Genomic DNA, 20,022 nt, shown 5'->3' on the forward strand with positions numbered 1-20,022 from the left:
TACCAATTCTTCGTCTCCGAGAAGATAAAGAGATTCGAGGCCGAGCAGCCAGACCTGTCTAAAGAGGAAGTTCGACAAGTAGGAGCCTATGAACTTGTAAGCGACTGGCTTTTTGTCCACGTCGTTCAAAAGTACATGGAAAAAGACAATACGACTTTGTCAAGTGCACACAAAATACTTCCTCTTGGATTCTGTCTGCCAGATAACAGTCCTTTTCAAGAAATTGCAGACATAGCCATGGAAAAAGGTAGCAAAGAGGGACTGGCTATTTTCGAGGAAGTTCTCAACAAGTACTTATCAGGGATTCCCGAAATCTTTATAATGATGGCCATTGTTTATTTTATCAAGGAAACGTTTTTACATTCAAAGGAAGCGCTGAAACTTAAACTTGATCACATCACTATTCCAGAGCTAGATTTGGACTAAGCTGTAGAAATTAAAATATCTCTTTCCTCGTCAAGGGAAAAGGTAGTCCCGAGGTAAATCTGAGTGTTCTGATTGGTTCTTGCTTGGTCGGTAGGTTGGCATACGGGGCCGTTTCCACGGAAACGTTCATAAGCCGTGTACTGTCAGGAAACCAAAACTGTGGTTAGTCGGACCACTACACTGTATAATTTGCACAATTTATAATTTTTTAATCGTGATTGATTGGGGGAGCCGAAAACGCCCAGAAAATAAGTAAAAAAAATATCAAAGGCGTTATCCTTGATTTCCGCCGAAATATTCGCGAACAATTTTAAATGCTTTGTCTCACTACATGTGACATCAAGTTATTGTCGCTAGACTATACATGCGCAAGTATTTTTTCCTCCCAGCGTTAGGATGTAAATAGCCCAAAATTGACATTTTATGTGCAATTTTATGTACAACATTGAATAATGATTCTACTGACAGATAAAATGCAGTTGGTTACGATAAAGAAAACGCTAAGATAGGAGTTGTAATATAGAGACAGTATAGCGCCTAGCCAATCAGAATCGAGTATTAAGGTCAAGTTATTTCCGCTAGACTATACATACGCAAGTATTTTTTCCTCCCAGCGTTAGGATGTAAATAGCCCAAAATTGACATTTTATGTGCAATTTTATATACAATATTGAATAATGATTCTACTGACAAATAACATTGCAGTTGGCTTCCATAGAGAAAACACTAAGACAGATGTTTAGAAAGTTGATGGTATTAATAGTGAGACCCCACAGAAATGCTGAACTGAGATTGAGGAGAAGCCTATTACTCAAATAGATGTACAGTAATAAATTTGGAAAGCTGAGGCACGCACAATTGATTGATTGATTGATTAACTGACAGACTGACTGACTGTTTGATTGATTGATTGATTGATGACTAATTGTGGACTGACTGACTCAGGCTAAGTGAGTGACTTACTGACCAACTGATTGATTGATTATTTGATTCAAGTATTATTTGTGTAAGAAAGTGAAAGAAGCAGTTGATTTTCACTGCAGTCATATAAATAGTAAAGTGTTTGACAAAATGAATCTGTGGATAAATATTTTTGCTGAGGTTTAAGCTCTAACTTACTACAAATTTGTGAGCTAAAAAGTTCATGAGGTGTCAGTTGAGTCTCAATTTCTAGAGAACCACTCACACCCCAACATTAATATTCAATCATATTCTCCAAACTGGTTCTTTCTACATTTCCTATGTTGGCTACTGTCAAGGAGAATTTATTTTGACAATCATGTGCTACTTAAATTGGTGATCATATCCTCATTCTTTTGACCTTTATATTTGATTCAGGGGTGTTATTGCACAGACAAATTATGTGTAAATTAATTTGAAGCTTCAGTATCTCCTCAACCCCTGGACATTTGAACTTTTAAAGATTGCTTTTTCCAAATATCTCTCTCCTGGGGCTTAAATTGTGTTCAAATACCCACCTGTTGGATTTGATGGTCAATTTAATTTTTAAAGGCATGATCAGACCTTGTAGACCTTTTTTATCTGGGCTATTCACATGCGCAACTGAATTCTTTATCTATAAACACTTCTATATAACTTAATAAAACAAGTTCATTCTGCTGAAAATATTTGGCACTTCCAGCAGGGTTGAATTCTCCATCCACCTGGCACAAGGGACAGTCAAATGTTTGTGGGTTGCCCAGTGAGGTGGGGGGGATGGGGGGATGTCAAAGTTTCAAATTAATTGACACATTAGAAGCCAGTCACCCATAGGGGTGAAAGGTTAACCAGACTTCTTTTCATCTCTTGGACTGTGTTCAGAGACTCCAACTTGAAGGAAGTCACTCAAAACAAGAAGAGCTTTAAATGGTAATATCCTGCAGCAGCATTAAAAAAAAATCAAATCAATATCATGAGATGGCTCTTACAGCGAATGCTTGACAATACATACATAAAAGTGTTGAAGAAAGAATAAAAAAATTTCGGGAAGGAAACAATTGAAAATATGAAAACAAACAAAAGACAGAAAAGGAAGAATCTAATGGAAGTATACTTTGTCTAATTTTTTACTGTTTCTCATTATGACATGAGCACGACTGAAAACAGTACAGTCCCTGAATTATAAGAATAAAAAATGACCATCTTTCACAATTGAGATTCAAACTGCCAAGTTGGGGCCTTTTGGCAAGAACATATATCTAGGTGGGCCTGTTGGATATCAAAAATCTGGCATCCATCTAAGAGCAGTTAGGAATGTCCCCTGGGACTTCCAACCTCAAACTATACAAGTTGTTCCTTTCAGAAATAATCAATAAACATACAGCTTATCATACAACAGTTAAGATCTATAGACACAGGGATGCAGACACAGCTGGGGGTAGCTGCTCTGTGGGACCAGATGTTGTTAAGATTTGTGGAGTGACACATCCCAGCTAGAGAGCCTAAGGATGATGGCAGCATATGATGACTTACCCAGTCAAAAAGAAGTTCACAGCCAGAGCACGGGGAATTAAGAGAATTTCCTCATCTCTAAGAGTGGCTGCCACAACCTCCTTGGCCACATAGTCTAGCTCGAGGACTGGGTATAGTGATGGAAAACTACAGAACAAACAAACAAATAATTACTAGAGCAGACTGATAAACAAATGGCTCAAGCCATATAAATTTTTCCAAGCATTTGAGCCAGGAAGTTTTCAAGTCTCTGAAAAACTAAGGAATGCCTGTAGAGACCAGATGACTGGCTTACCGAGCCTTTGGATACCACACTAGTCCAGTGTTAACTGTATAGGGTTGAACACAAGTCTCTTTAATGCCAGTTTTTCCCATTTCACGCAGCTCCAAGGTTAATGATTGACTGAAACCTGTGGCACCAAATTTTGACGCACAGTAGTCAGTCAAGTTGGCTGTAGCAAAGCTGCCTGCAATGGAGGTCATGTTGACAATATGGCCCTTGTTCTTCTCCACCATATCTGGAAGGAATGCCCTCACAGTCTACAGTGATAAAAATAAGTATTAATTTACAATAGTTTCTTGGAGCCGTGAGAGTGACTAGCATCTAATTTCTCCTTACAACATCACCCCTGAATCACATATTAGTGTTTCAAGATTGAAGGACAAACCTCTTGATTGTTCCACAAAATCTCCTTGGTAGCATCTCAGGAGATGTATGGAGAACAGTATGGAGAATGTTCATACTGATGTTGGGATGTAAAAGACTAATACAAAATAACATTTAAGGCAGAGATGCCACGTAAGCGAGCTGGTGACAGTCTTGAAATCAAATTTAAAAACACATGTTGACTATGGATCTGATTATTAAAATATTCTCCTTCCATTTAGTGTACATTTTCCTTTAAAAAAGTTGAGAGAGTTTGGTTCCAATTCCATATAACACACTCAAGAAGATAAAATTCTGGGAGAACTTAGAGAGTTCTGGGCTCACTTTGATTTTTTGAGGCCTTTTTGCCTACGCCATGCCTGGACGACTTTGTTGAATTATTTCTGCCTCACTGCTGGCTTTGATTGTTAGCCATGACTCTGGAAACCTGTTCAAGGCCTTCTCTTATATTCTTACGGCTGAAGAATCTGCTAGGCTTTTCCAGTAAGGCACCTGCATAGTACAGATGCTTAAGTTGCACAGCAATAGTACGCATTGCATCTACACGAAATGTGGAACAAAACAATGAAAAATCAATCACTTTCTCACCTCAATTTGGAATTTTGAATAGTATGCAAATGTAACCTGAAAAAAAAGCCATTTTTACCTCGTTCATCGAGTCGCCGGTTAACAGAGTCAAGCCATCTTCTCAGTCGGGATGAAACGTTATCTTCATGTATTCATTGACATCGCCTTCTACAACATCGTTGTTGATTTCGTGATCGCTTTCACAGGAATCACTGTCGATGTCAGCTCTGACTTTCTTGGACTCTGATGTCCTGTCGATCGCTACTTGCTTCGAATTCCAAACACCGAACAGCTTTATGTGCCGCTTTATTTTGTAAGATTACAGACGCAGTGATTCGGTAAGTTCAAGCTTGGTCATCTCATTACGCGTAAACATCGGAGCGCGCGCGCTAACTATTGATTTAACTTGAACATTTTTATTCTGTGATCATCTGGCGAAATGATACAAGAGTTTGTATGGAAATACTTACGACCGTTCTTAGGAATAAAAAATACAGTCAAATTCTGAATACGAAATACCTCACCTCACTTCCACAGTGCGTCGCTTAGTATCTGACCGCTTCATGTTGAAAAGAACCTGTTATGTTGAAAAGAATCTGTTATCCATTTCTAGGTTTACTACGTACATAAGAAAGGCTCTTAGATAACTGATGATGTGCTCCCTTTATTTTGCAAACAGTGAAGAGTGTTGGTCTACAAAACTGATGAAAGGAAATGCAATCTTGCTAAAACAGCCTATCTTGGTCCAAATGATGATGAAGATGCAAATATTAATGATAACCAAAAAAAGGATGGCACATTCAGGTGGCCAAAACAGAGAGACACTGACATAGTCAGCCCTAGATATATCTTCACATGTGCAATAGTGCAGAAAGTTGGTAATTGTTTTGTTGTTAGTTCCCTTGAGAGTATTGATCACAAGTGTAAAACATATCAAGAAATTTACATGAATGCTGTTACACAAGTAGACATTATAATAACTGTCCATAACATTTTACACATGATATTAGACGAAGGAAATGATATTTGAAGTTTACATGAGGAGCTTTGGACCCCCAAAAAATTCGCAGCATGCATTCTACGGAGGCTCTATATTTCTGTCATCAGTGTAGAGAATTACATCAACGTTTGCGGTCGGTAGGTGTCTATACGGTTACTTAAACCTGTTGATTATAAGTTAAAGGTTCACCTAATAATTAATACTTCATCTATGTTCGAATTTCAATTACGAAAACACAAGAAATCTGGCATTGAAATCACTTGGCGCGATCTTATCATGGAGGCCGAAGTCTTCGATCGATCGGCTGATCTTTCTACAGTTACGGGATCCAATCTCGACTTCAAAAAGTACTAGTATGTGCTAACGAAAAGTTAATGTGAAATCAGGCCGAAAACTTTTGCAAAGAACGAATTGTTTCGTCGATTCCGCGATGAATACAATATGTTCTGTCCCGCCAGCAGGTCTCAAGCGCGCCAACAAAGGCTGTTCGTTCAACGCCGAGTAACCAAACAACATACATGTTATATCTTCAATTGGTCTCCGTGCCCGACCAATTAGACAGGGAGAAATCCAGCAGATGGATTCGCGAGGTCTCACAACATAATCTTGTTGTTGATACGGTAAATCAAATCGCCCTCGACCCTACACTTTAGGCGGGAAATGCCTCCGGTCGAAATATCATGAGAAATTGCAATGATGTCAGTCAAGATTAGCCGAACGAGCATTCGGGAACTAATAAAGGATCATAATTAAATAAGTTAATGGTGGATGCCTCAACTTTCAGTCAAAAGAAAGAGTCCAGACAAAGAGCGGTCTCCTGATATAAAATAGTGTGAATTCAATTTTTCGTGCCCTCTTGGGTAGTGTATACCTGAGGGTTACCTTTAATCTCTTGCATACCTTCTTGGGTAGTGTATACTTGAGGGTTGTTTTAATCTCTTGCATACCCTCTTGGGTAGTGTACACCTGAGGATTAATTTTTAATCTCTTCTATACCCTCTTGGGTAGCGTATACCTGAGGGTTATTTTTAATCACTTCTATACCTTCTTGGGTAGTGTATACCTGGGGTTTTTTTTAATCTCTTGCATACCCTCTTGGGTAGTGTATACCTGAGGATTATTTTTAATCTTATGCATACCCTCTTGGTTAATGTATACCTGAGGGTTTTTTTTAATCTCTCCTATACCCTTTTGGGTAATGTATACCTAAGGGTTTTTTTAATCTCTTGCATACCCTCTTGGGTAGTGTTTACCTGAGGGTTATTTTTCATCTCTCCTATACCCTCTTGGGTAGTGTATACCTGGGGGTTATTCTTAATATCTCCTATACCCTCTTGGGTAGTGTATACCTGAGGGTTATTTCAATCTCTTCTATACCCTCTTGGGTAGCGTATACCTGAGGGTTATTTTTAATCACTTCCATACCCTCTTGGGTAGTGTATACCTGAGGGTTCTTTTAATCTCTTGCATACCCTCTTGGGTAGTGTATACCTTAGGGTTATTTTAATCTCTTCTATACCCTTTTGGGCAATGTATACCTGAGGGTTTTTTGAATCTCTTGCATACCCTCTTGGGTAGTGTATACCTGAGGGTTATTCTTCATCTCTCCTATACCCTCTTGGGTAGGGTATACCTGAGGGTTATACTTAGTCTCTCCTATAACCTCTTGGGTAGTGTATACCTGAGGGTTATACTTAATCTCTCCTATACCCTCTTGGGTAGCGTATACCTGAGGGTTATTCTTAATATCTCCTATACCTTCTTTGGTAGTGTATACCTATGGGTTATTCTTAATATCTCCTATAACCTCTTGGGTAGTGTATACCTGAGGGTTATACTTAATCTCTCCTATACCCTCTTGGGTAGCGTATACCTGAGGGTTATACTTAATCTCTCCTATACCCTCTTGGGTAGCGTATACCTGAGGGTTATTCTTAATATCTCCTATACCTTCTTTGGTAGTGTATACCTATGGGTTATTCTTAATATCTCCTATACCCTATTGGGTAGTTTATACCCGAGGGTTATTTTTAATCTCTTGCATACCTCTTGGGTAGTGTATAGCTGAGGGTTATTTTTAACCTTTTCTTATCCCTCCTAACTCGGCAGTCGTGTAAGACGATATTCATACGAGTGAATTTGTTCCCAATGACCTAAAATGCAATAACAATGTTTTAGACCAGCTTCTCCCCTGTTAAAGTCGATTTTGGCAAGACTGATGTCTTCGGAAAAGCTAAAAGTGCCGTTCCAAACTGAAACCTTCGCACATAAAAAGTCATTATAAGAATAATTGCATTGCGCCGAAGCTTGTGGACCGAACGGGGAGACCATCAGTTGAAAGCGATGTGTATTCTCTGAATTATCTAATCAACACAGTTTCTGGACTTTAAAAGTTAAAAACCATGACCTGTATAAAGAAGGGTTTGTCGGAGTTAGCCTTAAATAGGCCTAGGTCTTCGATCATGAAGGTGAAATCAGCTTTACCGGTGCCGCTTTTTAGACTATTTTTAGTTTCTTCGTTTTACGTGCTTTTAATTGTTCCTGTTATATGTTTCTGTAACATTTGATCAGGAATACTTGTGGACCTTGTGTTAACAATTTACTGTTGTCTTCTTTAGACATGTATTATCTCTAGAGAGAAAATAAGCTTAGCGTACCGCCCCTTAAGTTTTTTCGAATTAGACCCGTTAAGTTTGTATGAGACAATTCTCTGGAATCTTGTTTCTGGAAAATGAGTGAACAAGGTAGAGTTGTTTCTTGAAAAATATTAGAAATGTAATCATCGGAAGTTGCGGTTTTTTCCATTTCATTCGAGGGGAGAATAATTACATTTATTGAAGCGATTATCGGATGTCCTGGAATGTTTAGCGAACACCTCATGCCACCAAGAGGCGTCGAACCTTGGCTCGAATTACTTATGCAAATTAGCTGGCTGCACATTGAATGTGCAGCCAGCTAATTTTTCACATCAAATTTATTTATAATATACCTTCAAAATAGTTTAAATATACAGAAATATTTTTAATGTACAGCCACAATAATTTAAATCAGAGTAAACAGATATGAAGAAATATAGGACCAAAATCTGTCTCCACAAGGAAAATCAGTGATATCAAAATAGAGTTAAAAATCATTAACATCTTAATTTTATTGCAGAAAAATTCATACCAATTTTTTTGATTTAAGAAAATGTAAACTGAATTATCACAATTTTGGAATCCTAAAATAATATTTATGTACAACTGGTGAAACAAAATAAATTATCAGAGAATCGAGACTTCTGGTCATGTCTTTCATGTGTGTGTGCCTGTACAACAGGACCAAGAAGTTTCACAGAGAGGTTATCTCTTCAGTGTATAATTTAAGTGATAGCGTATGTATTACAGTTATGGTATACTGCAAGCTATACACTGAGTACAGTCTTTGGTACAAGAAAAGTGAAGACTTTTTAATTCCAAATTCATAGGGTTTCCAAAGAATTTTCATGGTGCTTGCATATTCCCAACAACCCCATGAAAACTAACTGGCAATTAACTTTCATGTGCCATGAAAAAACCATGGAGAGGCCATGAAAATTCAAGAAAAATTTTCCTGGTCAATGAATTTTTTACATATTCACAGGATATTCATGGGTCATGATTTGCTGCGACCCATTAAAAACTAGTGAACTTTGACACCATGAAATTTTGGGGCATGACATTCATGGGTTTCTCAGTACCTTTGAAAAGGCCATGAAATGCCATTTTCATGGGTATTTCATGGCTTCTAGGTCGCTTTACTCAATATTCCATGGGTCATGAATATGAAAAATTTCACAGGTTGTTCATGGGATTTTTCAGGTCTTTTTCATGGCACTGAGACCATGAAAAATGTCATTGATTTAACCATGAAAATCCTGTGAAAAATCTGTGAGTTTACAATAAATTATTTCACAAGATTTTCATAAGTTTTGATTTCATAGTGCTTGGAGCTGCGTGAAATGGGAAAACTGGCATTAAAGAGACTTGTGTTCAACCCTACACAGTAAACACTGGACTAGTGTGGTATCCAAAGGCTCGGTAAGCCAGTCAACTGGTCTCTACAGGCATTCTTTAGTTTTTCAGAGACTGGAAAATTTTCTGGCTCAAATGCCATTAAAAAAATTTAAATGGCCTGAGCCATTTGTTTATCAGTCTGCTCTGGTAATTATTTGTTTGTTTGTTCTGTAGTTTTCCATCACTATACCCAGTCCTGGAGCCAGACTATGTGGCCAAGGAGGTTGTGGCAGCCACTCTCAGAGATGAGGAAATTCTCTTAATTCCCCGTGCTCTAGCTGTGAACTTCCTTTTGACTGGGTAAGTCATCATATGCTGCCATCATCCTTAGGCTATCTAGCTGGGATGTGTCACTCCACAAATCTTAACAACATCTGGTCCCACAGAGCAGCTACCCCAGCTGTGTCTGCATCCCTGTGTCTATAGATCTTAACTGCTGTGTGATAAGCTGTATGTTTATTGACTATTTCTGAAAGGAACAACTTGTATAGTTTGAGGTTGGAAGTCCCAGGGGACATTCCTAACTGCTCTTGGATGGATGCCAGATTTTTGATATCCAACAGGCCCACCTAGACTCAATATATGTTCTTGCCAAAAGCCCCAACTTGGCAGTTTGAATCTCAATTGTGAAAGATGGTCATTTTTTATTCTTATAATTCAGGGACTGTATTGGTTTCAGTCGTGCTCATGTCAGAATGAGAAACAGTAAAAATTTAGACAAAGTATGCTTCCATTAGATTCTTCCTTTTCTGTCTTTTGTTTGTTTTCATATTTTCAATTGTTTCCTTCCCAAAATTGTCTTTCTTTTTTCAACACTTTTATGTATGTATTGCCACGGATTCGCTGTAAGAGCCATCTCATGATATTGATTTGATGTTTTTTTTAATGTTGTTACAGGATATTACCATTTAAAGCTCTTCTTGTTTTGAGTGACTTCCTTCAAGTTGGAGTCTCTGAACACACTCCAAGAGATGAAAAGAAGTCTGATTAACCTTTCACCCCTATGGGTGACTGGCTTCTAATGTGTCAATTAATTTGAAGCTTTGACATGCCCCCTCCCCCCCCACCTCACTGGGCAACCCACAAACATTTGACTGTCCCTCGTGCAAGGGGGATGGAGAATTCAACCCTGCTGGAAGTGTCAAATATTTTCAGCAGAATGAACTTGTTTTATTAACTTATATGGAAGTGTTTATAGATAAAGAGTTCAGTTGTGCGTGTGAATAGCCCAGATAAAAAAAGGTCTACAAGGTCTGATCATGCCTTTAAAAATTAAATTGACCATCAAATCCAACATGTGGGCATTTTTAAAATTTTTGTGTTTAAAAACACAATTTAAGCCCCAGGAGACAGATACTTGGAAAAAGCAATCTTCAAAAGTTCAAATGTCCAGGGGTTGGGGAGATACTGAAGCTTCAAATTAATTTACACATAATTTGTCCGTGCAATAACACCCCTGAATCAAATATAGAGGTCAAAAGAATGAGGATATGATCACCAATTTAAGTAGCACTTGATTGTCAAAATAACTTCTCCTTGACAGTAGCCAACATAGGAAATGTAGAAAGAACCATGTGGAGAATATGATTGAATATTAATGTTGGGGTGTGAGTGGTTCTCTAGAAATTGAGACTCAACTGACACCTCATGAACTTTTTAGCTCACAAATTTGTAGTAAGTTAGAGCTTAAACCTCAGCAAAAATATTTATCCACAGATTCATTTTGTTAAACACTTTACTAGTTGTACGACTACAGTGAAAATCAACTGCTTCTTTCATTTTCTTACACAAATAATGCTTCAATCAAATAATCAATTAATCAGTTGGTCAGTAAGTCACTCACTCAGCCTGAGTCAGTCAGTCAACAATTAGTCATTAATCAATCAATCAATCAATCAAATAGTGAATCAGTCTGTCAGTTAATCAATCAATCAATCAATTGTGCTTGCCTCAGCTTTCCAAATTTATTACTGTACATCTATGTGAGTAATAGGCTTCTTCTCAATCTCACTTCAGCATTTCTGTGGGGTCTCACTATTAATACCATCAACTTTCCAAACATCTATCTTAGCGTTTTCATTATGGAAGCCAACTGCATTTTATTTGTCAGTAGAATCATTATTCAATATTGTATGTAAAATTGCATATAAAATGTCAATTTTGGGCTATTTACATCCTAATGCTGGGAGGAAAAAATACTTGCCTATGTATAGTCTAACGACAATAACTTGATGTCAGATGTAGTGAGACAAAGCATTTAAAATTGTTCGCGAATATTTGGGCGGTAGTTAGGGATAACGCTTTTTATATTTTTTTCACTTATTTTTTGGGCGTTTTCGGCTCCCCCAATCAATCACGATTAAAAAATTATAAAATTGTGCAAATTATAGAGTGTAGTAGGCCGACTAACCGCAGTTTTGGTTTTCTGACAGTACACGGCTTATGAACGTTTCCGTGGAAATGGCCCCGTATGCCAACTTACCGACCAAGTGAGAACCAATCAGAACACTCAGATTTACCTCAGGACTACCTTTTCCCTTGTCGAGGAAAGAGATATTTTAATTTCTATATCTTAGTCCAAATCTAGCTCTGCACAGGGGATAGGCTTTTGCTCTGGAATAGTGATGTGATCAAGTTTACGTTTCAGCGCTTCCTTTGAATGTACAAACAATTCCTTGAATCCCTGATAAGTACTCGTTGAGAACTTTCTCGAAAATAGCCAGTCCCTCTTTGCTGCCCTTGTCCAAGGCTATGTCTGCAATTGCTTGAAAAGGACTGCCATCTGGCAGACAGAATTCAGGAGGAAGTATTTTGTGTGTACTTGGCAAAGTCGTATCGTCGTTATCCATGTATTTTTTAACGACATGGACGAAAATCCAGTCGCTTACAAGTTCACAAACTCCTACCGGTCGAACTTCCTCTTTAGACAGGTGTGGCTGCTCGGCCTCGAATTTCTTCTTCTTCTCTGAGATGGAGAATAGGTATTTTTGAGCCAGTTGTTTATCCTCACCTTGAAGAACGGCAAACAAAAGCAGTACAAAGGCTTCCAAAATGTTCCATATTTTCTTTAAATTCCTGTAGGCGGCTGGGCGAAGTTCTGTGACGGTCACGTCTATGATATCGATCCAACTGACGTCAAATTTTTCTGAAGCGGTGCGAGATCCAGGTACGCTGTCGATGTTGGCAAACATCATTTTCCAAACATTAGTTGGATTCTTTCTAACTTTAAGGCACGCAAATATGTACTCCAACAACTCAATTAGTAGTAAAATCTTCACCTGTTGTTTTTTCTCTTCAACGTCCATCAATGAGTTGGCCATTTTGGAGCCCTTCACTTCGTTGAGCATGTCTTCCACGAGACATTCCCGCGATCTGTTCTCATGTGCCTTGGATAGCAGTAGAGATGAGGGAATGAAGAAACTTGGAAGCTTTTCCTGCTTTATTGCTTGCAAAACGAGCTCCAAAACACCGATGATCATTTGAGATCGGAACTCCTTCTCCCAGGCATGGACATCTTTGGTGAACAACTGGTACAAGAGAACAGTCTTAAATAAGTGCGATGGTAACAAGGAGGTCCTCAATCCCAGATTCATAGACACGTCATCTCGTAAGACTTTTAGGACTTTGTAACATGCTTTAAAACCGTCAGGGGAAGTGGCCAGAATTTCTTTCTCAGCCTTAGAAAATGAGACGCGCCACTCGTCAAACCCAGCAGGAACGACATGGAATCCAGTCTTCTGTAGAATTCCTTGAATTTTAGGCTGTACTTCGGGGCGTACATCAGTTATGGGCTGAACGGGAAGACTGGATATGGGCAGGTCGATAGCTGGCGTCAAGTCCACATTCACTTTCAAGTTGTCATAAGTTGTACCCCCTTTCCAATGAATATCGAGGATCGTCGATGGTCCATGCGTTTCGGAGTATGTGACACCAGATGCATTTTCCTGGCCACTGTCACAAAGTATTCCACGAAACAGGAGCCACAAACGTCCCTCCGACTCGTCCTGGGGAGCTCTGTAAATGCTCAATCCTTCAGGAGTTTCCACATCACAGATTGATTCCATGATAAGTTTTTTGAAGTGACGGGAAAGCAAGTATGGGCTGAAGAAGCCCTTTTCATCTCTGAAGTCTTTCCACTAATCTCCCTCAAGAGATAACTGCACGTAGCCGTCATCCTTCGCACAAGAGCTCTGCAAGATTGATGGTTTGTCTGTAAGAGGGGTTATCTTTACCATGAAGTCGAATTCATTCGGCTCGCAAACTTTCGTTCCTTCGTAAACACTTCCGCTTTTGACCAATGTACTCTGAAATCGGCTGTCGTGCTTTTCCATTTGGGTTACAATGTTGTTTACAAGTATTTCGAGTCATGTCAGTTGAGAATGCACCCCGTGACGTTCATACATGATCCGACGATTCATATTTCTCTCAGCAGCTATGCTAGCTGGGAGAGTTAATCTTTGTTGACCTTACTTTTATTTTTGAAAACTTTTATAGATCACGATAACCCACAAAATTAAAGGTTGATTGTGCATCTATAAAGAGTGTAAACTTAAAATGTGTCTGTACAGTTTTGATAGAGTTTTTACCGTCATGTACAAGGTCACTCTTCTTGGTTTCGTGACAGCGTGACACTGACGGAATTATCATCTCTTGTAAAACGAGTTTGCCTGGTTGAGTGAATTGCGTCATGGGTTGTCCCCCGATTCTACATGTTCCAACACCAGCCCTGAAAGGCAAGAATAATTATGTTAGTGTTTTTGCCCATCTCAAATAAATCATCATGTTGTTCTTGTAGTCATCTTCTATATATATTTATGACAAGTCATAGCACTGTCCTCTAAATCAGAGGATTAACCGCGTTTCCTTAGCATGGCAGGCAGTTATGCATTACTAAGAATATCCGGTACGCCTCGCTTTTTCTCACATCAGTTCTTTACACTCTTCAAGATTGTTCCAAGTGTACAAACTACAAGTTGGATAACAGTCTCCTTTTAATCATCATCCTTATCAGTTCATTATCATTATTATTACTATCATCATGATCATAAGCATAATTATCATCATCAGAATGAACAATTTTGTTGCAGTATTTTTATTTCTGTTACCATTCTGGTCCATAAGTCTCGTCCCTGAGTAGAAGTTGAGATTCTTGAAAATGAGGCCGTCTCCAGTAGCGTAACTGTGATTTAATTTGGCAAATTTTCAAGGTGAATCAAAAATGCGTCTACACCTCCAGCATTTGACAAAACTTAACTAAAACTCCCTGGCATGCCCAACTCGCACGGGAGTAACGCAACGCACGACAGAACACATATTATCACTAATATTATCAATATCATCATTAACATCATTATCAAGCCATGACTTACTACATTGCGGTAGATCGACTCACCTTTCCCTGTATTGATTCTGGAGAGGCAAAAATGCTCTTTTTTGACACACCCTTTAAACTCTTTCTAGATTTGCTGGATCCACCTCCCTAAATCAAGTAGAAAACAAAAACAAAAACAAAAACAAAAATCTAGTCACCACAAACAAACAAACGTATGCTCAGCTTAGTACATAATGCAGTGTGTCGCGACAACATGGTAACTCAAGTAACCCTCCAAAAGAGGCCTTTAAACGTTCTCAGTTTCTAAAAAAATTATAATTGATCTACAACTGCAGACAAAGACAGTTCAAACAACTTATGTACATAAGCTAGTATATTCAAGTCTCCCGGCTCCTTCACTCCCTTTCAATGTTGTTCGATATGTTTTTATCCTTGGGCATGAAGAAAGTTGGAAGCTTTTCCTGCTTTATTACTTGCAGAATGAGCTCCAAAACGTCGATGATCGTTTGAGATTGGAGCTCCTCCCAGTCATGGACATCTTTGGTGAACAACTAGGTCAAGAGAACAGTCTTAAATTTTTACGATGGGACTAAGGAGACCCTCAATCCCAAATTTACAGACGGCGTCATCTCATTTGTAACCTGCTTTAAAACCGTCATGGGAAGTGGCCAGAATTTCTCTCCCGGCCATAGAAAACGAGATGCGCCACTCGTCAAACCCAGCAGGAACGGCGTAGAATCTAGTCTTCTGGGGAATCCCTTGAATTTTTTTGCTTCGGTTCGTAGAACAGGAAGCTTGGATATGGGCAAGTCCATAGCTGGTGTCAAGTCCACATTCACTTGTTATAACGTTTGCCCCCTTTCCAGCACATATCGAGGGTCGTCGATGGTCCATGCGTTTCGGAGTATGTGACACCAGATGCATTTTCCAAAGTATTCCACGAAACAGGAGCCACAAACGTCCCTCCAACTCGTCCTGGGTAGCTCTGTAGATGCTCAATCCTTCAGGAGTTTTCACATCACATGTTGATTTCATGATAAGGTTTGTGAAGTGACGGAAAAGCAAGTTTGGACTGAAGGAGCCTTTTCATCTCTGAAGTCTTTCCACTGACCTTCCTCAAGAAATAACTGATCAGCAAGATTAATGGTTTGTCTGTAAGAGGGGTTATCTTTACCACGAACTCGAATTCATTCGGCTTGCAAACTTTCGTTTCTTCGTAAACCATTTATGAAGAAACGAAAGTCATGGTCAACGCATGGTCAAAAGCGGAAGTCACTTCCGCTTTTGACCATGCGTTCAAAAATCTTGGATCGCGTTTTCCTATATCTGCCATGATGTCGGTGACAAGCGTTTCGAGTCTCTCTCTCGTATTAATTCGGCTTCGCTTTCGTCTTGAAACCTGGCTTTATCTTCGAAATTTTCTAAAATTTCTGACCTGATAAGGGTTCTCGCCGTTTCAGGTAAGGACACGATTACAACAGAACGTGACGGAAGCTCTGAGCGATTGGGGTCACGCAGTTTCCCAGTTATATGCGTAATATCTTTTATAGTCAAAGCTGACTTTTACGTGAAGCATTTTAATTGCTACTTACATTTGATCAATCAGAGGAAAGACATATAGATAACGTCATTATGTGCGACGTTTATTTCCTGCTTTTTTATTACCTAAATGGAAAGACTCTATGTCACCGGGTTGTTTCTTTTCAGTAAAAGATAGCAGGTGAAGTCAAAACGTGTTACGAACATCAGTTATACACTTGCTGAGTGTGCCACTTTTTTGTTCTTAGGTTAGGTACCATACATCTGTAATCTATTTCTAAACAGATCATTATGAAAACGTGGTAATTTTGTCGTACAATATTTTGTCCCAGAGCAGTTGATGCATGAGGAATTTGTGTTTCCGTGAAAATTCGGCCATCACCTCAGGGTGTCGTACCGAGCCTCAACATGTTGCTAATACGTCTCAGCCATCGGATTTGTGCTTATCAAAAGGGAACAATTTTGCGGACTTCCCTTTACAGAATCCTTGAATTGTATCGTACGTAGGCTTTTAATTTCTAACAAAGGTTCGGGACAGCATTGGTACCGGCGGGCAAGTGAAACATTTAATTGATTATCTAGTTATAATATTATTTGCTCCACCCCTCTTATTCCTTTTGACTGTCGCTCACCCCTTAGGTCCGAATTTATCTCTCCCCCCGACCTTCCGCTTTCGTAAAAAGCAAAGATGGCTGTTATTATTTTCACCTAGGGAATACTGAGCACTCGCTCGCCAAAGTTACGGTTGTTCTGCAGCCTACACCCGTGAGGGTCATATTTGAAAACATATATGCTCAAAAACAAGTCAAGTCAAGTGAAGTCAATTCAGTTCTTAATTCATGCGAATATTTACAACTGAGATAATTAATTACCGACACACACTGGTAGGGAGATTCCGTAAATACAGTAAAAGGGGAAAAATAAGCAATAAAGCATTTCTTTATCACAGGAAAATCACACAGCTTTTGGACAAGTTGTTGAAAATAAATATTCTATATCCATAAAGTTCGCTTAAGTTCAAACGTTTGTTTTATACCGTTGAAATATATTTTTACTTTACAAATACATTATTGCTTCAAATTCTCTATAGTAGGCAATATGTTTTGACCACAATTGGCATTAATGTCGCAAACTGATTGGCCAATTTGCTTTAGTCGATAAGAGTACAGAGAACGCTGCTTGCGTCAACGTGCCTTGCTATGCCTTTATCAGCTCTCAAACATGGATGGTGAATCGTCTTATTTATCGTAGTTATTGTAATATCTTGATATTTATACCCAGCGATATACAGTAAAATTAGATTTTCAGTAACCAAGTCAAAGCAAAATATATTAAAGTTCAATGTGCCTAATCTAGATCCAACTCTGGAATTGAGACATGCTCAAGTTTAAGTTTCAATACTTCTTTGGCATGAACAATTATGTGCCTGACATAGTCAACAATGCCGTCCATGAGGTACTCCTCAGGGACCTTGAAAAGGTACTGCTTTAATTGCTGTTTCAGCTGAGCAAGGCCTCTGCTACTGCCCTCTCTCGTTGCCACTTCAGCAACACCCTGGAAGAAACCTGATGATTTAAATTCAGGACGGATTGCTTTATGAAGGTTTGGCAAAGTTGAGTTTTCTTCCTCGACGTAACAGTCAACAAAACTATCATCTATAAACTCCAAGGCAAATTGATGGAGGGACACTTTTCCAACTTCATTTTCTGTTAAACGCATATGTTGACGCTCGAAGTTCTCTTTCTTCATAAAAAGTAAGATCTTAAACTTCTGAGCCAATAAGTTCAGTTCCCCTTTGAGTGCGGTTAATAATTTCCTGAAGAAATCTTCCGTGAAATTCCATATCTGAATCAACTTGAAATAAGCTTTCTCACTAAGCTCTGTGCAGTTAAGGTCGGTAAGCTCATTCGTGAACCAACCATGCTTTCTAGCGTTTGGGACGTTGTTGATGTTGACAAACACTTTATTCCAGACAACAGAAAGATTCTTTCCACGAAGAAAAGACGAGATCATGTAGTCGAGGACATCAACCATTTCCAAGACCCTTATCTGCAGTTTTCTTTCTCTAGCTTCTTCCCTAGAAAAGGCCATTTCTGTTCCTCTCATCACACGCAGCATTTCCTCCAAGACACACTGGCGCAGCTTGTTCTCGTGATCGGATGGAGAAAGCAGGTTGTACCTCCTCAGAAAGCAACTCTGAATCTTTTCCGCTTTCACACCTTGGATAACGTGATCCAAATGTTCGATTATCGTTTGGGAGCGACGATCCTTCTCCCAGGGATGACCATTCGTGAACAGCTGAGAAAGAAGAACTGTCTTGAACACGTACGACGGAACCAGAGATGCATCCCATCCAAGATTCTCACACACAACATCTCTCACGATTTTCAGTATTCGGTAGCACGTTTGGAAGCCGTCAGAAGAAGATGCCAGAACTTCTTTCTCGACCACAGAAAACGAAATGCGCCAACTGTCAAGTCCCGCGGGAACGACGTGAAATCCGCACCTCTGAAGAATGCTATTCGCCTCGGCCAAAGGAATTTCTGCCAACGGAACAGGGAGTTTGGATATGGGGTAATCTATGGACAGTGTTAGATCAACACTCATCGTTAAATCCTTGTAACTACTTCCTCCTTGCCACCGTACATAAAGTGTTGTAGCTGGACCATGATTTTCCGAGTACATAGCACCAGATTGGCTTTCTTCGCCACTTTCTCCGAGCAGATCTGCATACACAGGCCACCACGTTTCTTTAAATAATGATGGTCTCGTTCGTAGTACGGCCAAACCTTCAGGTACTTTGATATCGTCAAGCGATTTATTCACAAGCTTCTTGAAGAAGCGGGACAGCAGATTTGGACTGAAAAAGCCATCGGCATCTTTAAAGTCTTCCCATTCACGGCTTTCGAGGGAGAGCTTCGCATATCCATCGCCTTTGTCACAGGGACAAAGTAATGGCGTGTTCGTAAGAGAATCCATTTGAATCATGAAGTCAAACTCATTTGGCTCACGAACTTTGGTTCCTTCGTAAACGCTTCCGCTTTTGACCAATGTACTCTGAAATCGGCTGTCGTGCTTTTCCACCTGGGTTACGATGTTTCTTACGAGGATTTCGAGTTTCTCTCGAATCAATTCGGCTTCGCTTTCGTTTATAAACCTAGCCTTTTCTTCAAATCTCTCCACAATGTACGACATGATGGCGGAAAAACTCTTTCGCTAACCCCAAGCAAGAACTTTCCATATGCGTCTCACAGAATATCAAATATTGAATATTTGAACTTCCTAATATGGGCTTTTCAAGTTGTTGCGTTGTTTCCGGTGCCTATTATCTTGTGCAGAATCACGGAAGTCAAACTGATATAACTCAAACAAGCAATGTTTCTTGGAACATAAGGAAGACACGGTATATAAGGAGAGACTATTCTCAGAAATGGGACATTTTAGGTACCCCTTTCTTTCTCGGAATAATTACAAACAATTGGACGATCGGAAATTGTCCTGGGCAATGGTAAAACAGGAAAATAATGTGTACACATTAAGCTTGTTCTTGCAATTCCACTAACCAAAGTTTTTAATCTAACGCCTCCAAGGGGTTAATTTATTTGTTTGAGGATTTACCATTCCAAACTTTAAATCATTAAGCTTACAAATGAAACCAGTCTAATTAAATACAGATTTAAGGTGAAAAACAAAATAAAACAAACAATTTAAAGCAAAAAGTAGTTAAGGGAATAGAAGGGTAACACGAGATGAAGAGCGAAAGCCATCCTCATAATAGTTATTAAACCCTGAAAATGTCAGTTGATAATGCACTCTGACTGCTCCTAATCCGGCCGACGGTTCATATTTCTCTCAGTAGTTGTGCGAGCTGAGATAGTTAATTTTTGTTGATCTCAGTTTTATTATTAAAAACTTTCATAGATCACTATAAACCACAAAATTATAATCTTGATTGTGCATCTACGTGGAGTGTAAACTTAAAATGTGTCTGTACAGTTTTGATAAA

The 20,022-nt window shown here is 39.1% G+C and overlaps 3 protein-coding genes and 1 long non-coding RNA gene across 4 annotated transcripts; 1 reads left to right on the forward strand and 3 right to left on the reverse strand.

Moving 5' to 3' along the window:
* Nucleotides 1-1,649: 1,649 nt before the first annotated feature.
* Nucleotides 1,650-4,079, reverse strand: LOC131781612 (retinol dehydrogenase 10-like). Its single transcript, XM_059098310.2, has 4 exons — nucleotides 3,972-4,079; nucleotides 3,173-3,417; nucleotides 2,899-3,024; nucleotides 1,650-2,303 (listed from the first exon to the last, which is right to left on the reverse strand). The coding sequence occupies exons 1-4, from the start codon at nucleotides 4,077-4,079 to the stop codon at nucleotides 2,210-2,212; spliced, it is 573 nt and encodes a 190-aa protein (XP_058954293.1). The 3' UTR covers nucleotides 1,650-2,209.
* Nucleotides 4,080-9,114: 5,035 nt separating this feature from the next.
* Nucleotides 9,115-11,251, forward strand: LOC131781600 (uncharacterized). Its single transcript, XR_010717571.1, has 3 exons — nucleotides 9,115-9,169; nucleotides 9,320-9,445; nucleotides 10,043-11,251. It is a non-coding gene; the product is annotated as an uncharacterized lncRNA (long non-coding RNA).
* A 530-nt stretch (nucleotides 11,252-11,781) lies between these two features.
* On the reverse strand, nucleotides 11,782-13,244 carry LOC136281142 (uncharacterized). The gene has a single exon (XM_066167353.1). The coding sequence runs from the start codon at nucleotides 13,207-13,209 to the stop codon at nucleotides 11,782-11,784; it is 1,428 nt and encodes a 475-aa protein (XP_066023450.1). The 5' UTR covers nucleotides 13,210-13,244.
* Nucleotides 13,245-16,831: 3,587 nt separating this feature from the next.
* Nucleotides 16,832-19,264, reverse strand: LOC131781579 (cyclic GMP-AMP synthase-like receptor). The gene has a single exon (XM_059098270.2). The coding sequence runs from the start codon at nucleotides 19,209-19,211 to the stop codon at nucleotides 17,364-17,366; it is 1,848 nt and encodes a 615-aa protein (XP_058954253.2). The 5' UTR covers nucleotides 19,212-19,264; the 3' UTR covers nucleotides 16,832-17,363.
* Nucleotides 19,265-20,022: the final 758 nt, after the last annotated feature.

This window comes from Pocillopora verrucosa, chromosome 5 (assembly GCF_036669915.1).
Source record: "Pocillopora verrucosa isolate sample1 chromosome 5, ASM3666991v2, whole genome shotgun sequence".
NCBI lineage: Eukaryota > Metazoa > Cnidaria > Anthozoa > Scleractinia > Pocilloporidae > Pocillopora > Pocillopora verrucosa.

Bases quoted from the DNA above. Each gene is read 5' to 3' on its own strand.
- LOC131781612 (XM_059098310.2), bottom strand. From the start codon at position 4,079: ATGCGTACTATTGCTGTGCAACTTAAGCATCTGTACTATGCAGGTGCC. The intron at 3,025-3,172 runs GTAAGCCAGTCA...TTTGTTCTGTAG, and splicing joins GTGTGGTATCCAAAGGCTCG to TTTTCCATCACTATACCCAG. The intron at 2,304-2,898 runs GTAAGTCATCAT...ATGCTGCTGCAG, and splicing joins GTGAACTTCTTTTTGACTGG to GATATTACCATTTAAAGCTC.
- LOC136281142 (XM_066167353.1), bottom strand. From the start codon at position 13,209: ATGGAATCAATCTGTGATGTGGAAACTCCTGAAGGATTGAGCATTTAC.
- LOC131781579 (XM_059098270.2), bottom strand. From the start codon at position 19,211: ATGTCGTACATTGTGGAGAGATTTGAAGAAAAGGCTAGGTTTATAAAC.